The sequence below is a fragment of the Megalobrama amblycephala genome, unplaced genomic scaffold (genome assembly GCF_018812025.1).
Source record: "Megalobrama amblycephala isolate DHTTF-2021 unplaced genomic scaffold, ASM1881202v1 scaffold612, whole genome shotgun sequence".
Classification (NCBI taxonomy): Eukaryota; Metazoa; Chordata; class Actinopteri; order Cypriniformes; family Xenocyprididae; genus Megalobrama; species Megalobrama amblycephala.
In genome coordinates this window covers 14,817-20,165 of record NW_025953519.1, presented here as the reverse complement: position 1 = coordinate 20,165, position 5,349 = coordinate 14,817, and the positions used below count along the sequence as shown (strand labels likewise).

The following is a 5,349-nucleotide window of genomic DNA, read 5'->3' as shown; positions in this document are numbered from 1 at the left end:
AGGTTTTGATCTTGCTTTCCACATCGGCTGACATCTTAGGCCAATAAAAACATTTGTGAACAAGGTCTAAGGTTCACTCTACACCCATGCGACCCATATCATCATGCAGACTTTTCAGAGCTAATGGTCTTCACTTCACCAGTTTTATTGCTTTTAGCGTGACCGTCACTGATTCTGGAAATCGCATTACTGAGAAGTTGAGAGAAATGTTAATGCATCACACACTAAACAGGTGTTAACAGGTGTAAAATCAGTTCCTGAGATATTTTCACTGGTTCCTGCTGGCATGAATATTCATGACAATATTCTTACAAATGGTTTCTTTTAGTGTAGGTTCACAACCTAAACTAGCCCTTACTTTCAAGACACACAAGATTATTTAAAAAAACAACAACAACAACAACAACAACAAAAAACTGTTTTATTCACTTTATTTAGCAGTATATCAGGGGGGGGGGGGGTGGCGCACAGGTTGAAAAAGACTTGAAGAGCACTTAATATTCCTAATACTAGTAGTATTAAACAACACCCTGTTGAGTTTGTTCATTTCCAGTATTTGACAATATATGCCATTAAATTGTTTGTCTATACCCAAAATACTGTATCTCCTTATATTTTCTTATTTTAAACTTTAAACTTATTTTAAGGTTACCATTAAAAGTGTTGCAAGTCTTATTAATACAAATATAAAAGATTTAGTCATCTGTTGTCTCTGTTCATCACACTCTTCATTACACCCATCTGTTTGGAGCCTCATTAATTACAGTATTTTGGGTTCACTCACAACAGCTTTCATAAATGTTATCATCAGATTTGTCCAGCACACTTTTATTCTCTGTAACATTCGCATTGACATAGTCCTCTTCAGAGTCATCCGCGTCCACATTGATATAGTCCATCTTCAGAGTCATCCGCGTCCACCTTGATATAGTCATCTTCAGAATGATCAGAGTCTATATTAATATAGTCCTGTTCAGAGTCATTGTGATCCATGTTTTCATCAAGTTCCACATTTTCATAATCAGCCTCATCATCATCTTCATATTTGTTATCTTGGGATCCACCTGCATATGTATTAGCTGATCCTCCTAGAGAGATTGCATAGAAATAAAGGGACATAATTATTAAATGAATTGTTAATCAAGACATCTAATAGTTTTTATGGAATGCTACATTACGTTTTTTAAAAGAGCACTTCAAATTAGTTTCCTTATTCCTTTGTTTTTGTCTTCTCTTGATTAGGAGGATGATTATGAGGACAGACAATAAGAGCAGCACAGCTGACACCGCAGCACCAATGACAGGAAGCAGGGAGGCTGAGAGAGACACACGGTTTTGAGTTAATCTTTCATTACCAACAGTCCAGCTTGTTTTAGACTCTTACACATCAATACCTGTGATAGTGATGACCAGCAGTTCAGAGGCAGGTGAACGGAAGGAGCGTGAGGACAAAATGACTTCATAAACACAACTGTAGTTTCCCTCGTGTGAATAATCTGCCTCAGGAAAGGAGAAGGAGGCAGAGAGATCGACAGCTGACTGACTCTTGGTGATATTTGCTTCTCTAAACAGGTAGAAGGATCCTCCAGTATACTGAGATTCAGTGGAACAGATGATGGTGAAACTGTGACCCCTGGGGATCACTGACCCCTGAGGCCCAACATCAAACTGTCCATCAGGAGCAATGCGGGGAATGCTGGGCTGCTGCAAGTGCACTAGAAAACAACAATACATTTATATTACAGAGCCTCAAGCATTAAATTCAAACAGCTTTAAATAAAAATGGCTTCAAGAACTGCATCTTCTCAGGATCAAAATTTAATTCACAGCCATTTTTACAAATCAGCAGCCTAAACACAAAAAAGACATCAGTACCTGTGATAGTGATGACCAGCAGTTCAGAGGCAGGTGAACGGAAGGAGCGTGAGGACAAAATGACTTCATAAACACAACTGTATTTTCCCTCATGTGAAAAATCTGCCTCAGGAAAGGAGAAGGAGGCAGAGAGATCGACAGCTGACTGACTCTTGGCGATATTTGCTTCTCTAAACAGGTAGAAGGAGCCTCCAGGATACTGAGATTGAGTGGAACAGATGATGGTGAAACTGTGATCCCTGGTGATCACTGGCCCCTGAGGCCCAACATCAAACTGTCCATCAGGAGCAATGCAGGGAATGCTGGGCTGCTGCAAGTGCACTAGAAAACAAGAATACATTTATATTACAGAGCCTCAAGCATTAAATTCAAACAGCTTTAAACAAATAAAAATGTCTTCAAGAGCTGCATCTTCTCAGGATCAAAATATAATTCAGCCATTTTATAAATCACCAGCACAAACAAAACATAAGACATCAATACAGAATGAATTCACTTTCATCTAATCAAACTAATTTAACTAATGCATTGATATGATGTAGACAATGAGCAGAGATCAAACACTCACCCACAGTGATTTTAATAGTGTCACTCCAAGGTGACTTTATAATGCCATTTTTGTAGGAGTAATTACAGCTGTAGCTGCCCTGATGTGAGACGCCTACATTAACAGGGTTGAAAGTCACACCAGATACATGTTTCTGAGAGGATAATATAGACGATCCATTTATGAAGAGGTGGAATTCAGCATCAGCATTGCATCTTGATTTAGGTGTTGTGCATCTGAACTGAATGTTTTCTCCAGGAGAAACAACTGCATGTGTGGAGATCAGGGAAAGTGTGGGCTTCTGCAGGTCACCTGCTAAAGAAATATGCATCTATTTAAAATTACTTGTTAAGATGAAAATTATGAAATACATGAAGCTTAATGTAATTTCTATTGATCATTTCTCTCAAAATAATGTCAAGATGCAAAAGATTTACCTGAACAAACAACACCAGCATCTTCACCATGTTTACAGTTGTGTTTTCCTAGTCCACTGTGTGAACATTGTGTGAGTTTTCCTTCACCTCCTAAGCATCCAACATCATCCAGCCAGATCGATCCACTGCCTTGACCAAAGGCAGCACTTTGAGGTGCACTGATGGCTGATCCACACTGTAACTGTCTGCACACCACAGCAGCATCATTCATGTCCCAGCTATCATCACACACGGTTCCCCACTGACCGTTATGATGGATCTCCACTCTTCCACTGCAGCAGGAATCAGATCCACCGACCAATCGTATGTCTGGTAAGATACAAAAATGTAAGTACAATGTGATTAAAAACTATGTTGCAAGTATTTGTATATTGTAAATGTTTGACATTGTTTGGAAACAAGCACCTAATGTGCAGAGCCCCTTTGCTTTCTCTTGTTTTTTTATTTGATATATATTATTATTATTTGGGGCCAAACACTGTAGGTTTATGTTGTTTTTAATCTCTTTGATACTCTTTTCATCACAAGCAAAACAGCAAATACACAATGCCATCTTGGATCTGGGGAAACATTTATACTTTTACCCTGTGAGCAGACGACACCTGCATCTTCACCTGTGACCACAGTTATGGCTTCCAATAGTATTGTGTGAGCACTGTGTGAGGGATAATTCACTTCCTGAACATCTCACATTATCCAACCAGATCGGATCACTTCCCTGGCCAAAATAAGCCTGGGACTTTGCACTAACAGCTTCTCCACATCCCAACTGTCTGCACACCACAGCAGCATCATTCATGTCCCAGTCATCATCACACACTGTTCCCCACTGACCATTATAAAGGATCTCCACTCTCCCAGAGCAACCATTATTACCATTCACCAGCCTGATACTATATCCACCTAAAAAATAAAATAACTATATTCTTAATCAACTCACATCTTACAACATGTTAAACATGCAAACTAGCAAAAACCGTCAGTCATCTCATGTAACTAGAATAAGATGTGAGTTTTAAAAGAGTGACTAACAGTCTGTTACTTACCAGCTGCAGAAATTAGAGCACTGGCTGTTGAGATGAAAAAACAGAGACATTTAAAAACATTGTAGACTTACAACAATATATTACTTACTTTAACATCACCATCATTAAGCTTCTGACAGTTCTTTCAGTCTTTATGTAAAAAATATTTTCCCTGAAATTTAGAGTTATAATAGTTTGTAAGAGTGTGATTATGAACACAATGAGGCTGTGAAAGTCAACTAGTGACATGAGTTTCTGCTCTGCTGAAGACACTTAAAGGTACAATATGTAATAATTTTGTCCGCTAGAGGTCACTAGAAGCCTATTCAAAACAAAGGCGTAGCTTGATGACGCCAAGTTTGAGAGCAGAATCTTGGGACATGTGGTCTCCACTTCAACGGACGGTGCAAAAGAATAGGGATAGGACTCGGGAAGAAAACGTGTTTGTGGATGCGATTATTAACATTACTGTAGTATGAAGCAGAGCAGGAGTGTGTTTGGTGTTTCCATGGATTCTATAAAATAAAACCAGAAACCAAGGTTAACCCTTTCGCACGTAAGTTTTAAATATTCTGGCTGACCCCCCAGCGTGAGTTTTTTGAAGCGACCGTTATTTAGAACGTATCGCTTTATGGTTTCCATGGTGACGCGTCATTGCTTGTTATGTGACACACCGCAGCACTGTATGAATCATAATCTGCTTTCATTTAATTTTTCCTTTGTTATTCAAAATATTCACAACTTTGTTGACTATAGCATGAAATATCTAATATTCCGATTGACAAATATGTGCAAGTGGATGTGTATTGCAGTTTAAACACCTTTATAACGATCATGTTAATTGAGCCATATGCGCGATGGGCGCCGCCATGTTAGTTTGCGCTGCACAGAGAATCGGATCTGTTGGATTTACAACCCGTGAATTTATCCACTTCTCCCGAAATACATGAAAGTAAGTGAGTCGGTGAACTGGGGAAGAATAGAGTAAGCTTTAAAGTTACTTTCACAATGTGTATCTGATATGAATAAAACGTGTCGTCTAATTATAATGGAAAGGGTTGTTATTTCCGTCCTTGTAGTATCTTGAGATTGTTTTAACCACAGGCCTTATTTAAGACATTTAACCAAAAACCCATTTAAAAAATCTATTGATTTCAGAACGATGAAGCCAGAAGTGCTAAAAGGCTAACTTGTTTTTCAAGTTTTGGCCTACAAAAAAACATAATCCTTGCCATAAATATGTATATGTAGTAAATTACACATTTGACGCGTCCACCATCTTAAATGGTCAATATTTCATTTCAGATGCTGTCGTCACTCACAGTAAAAATCAATGAGTTTTCATGTATTGCACAGCCTCTGGTAAAACCACAGAAATTTAAATTCCCAAAGAAATGGGATAACGTACTCGGTTACTAACGTAACCTCGGTTCCCTGAGATACGGAACGAGTACTGCGTATGGGG

General features: G+C 38.6%; 1 protein-coding gene across 2 annotated transcripts; it reads right to left on the bottom strand.

The window, feature by feature from the left end:
* Positions 1 to 588: 588 nt before the first annotated feature.
* On the bottom strand, positions 589 to 3,827 carry LOC125262129 (immunoglobulin superfamily member 1-like). Of its 2 annotated transcripts, none has more exons than XM_048180686.1 (7): positions 3,444 to 3,827; positions 2,860 to 3,168; positions 2,444 to 2,734; positions 1,876 to 2,196; positions 1,395 to 1,715; positions 1,179 to 1,316; positions 589 to 1,088 (listed from the first exon to the last, which is right to left on the bottom strand). In XM_048180686.1, the coding sequence occupies exons 2-7, from the start codon at positions 3,068 to 3,070 to the stop codon at positions 871 to 873; spliced, it is 1,500 nt and encodes a 499-aa protein (XP_048036643.1). In that variant the 5' UTR covers positions 3,071 to 3,168; positions 3,444 to 3,827; the 3' UTR covers positions 589 to 870. The 2 variants fall into 2 exon arrangements, with proteins under 2 accessions (XP_048036643.1, XP_048036642.1); XM_048180685.1 differs by having other exon boundaries at positions 590 to 1,088; positions 2,444 to 2,737; positions 3,444 to 3,823.
* Between the last annotated feature and the right edge of the window lie 1,522 nt (positions 3,828 to 5,349).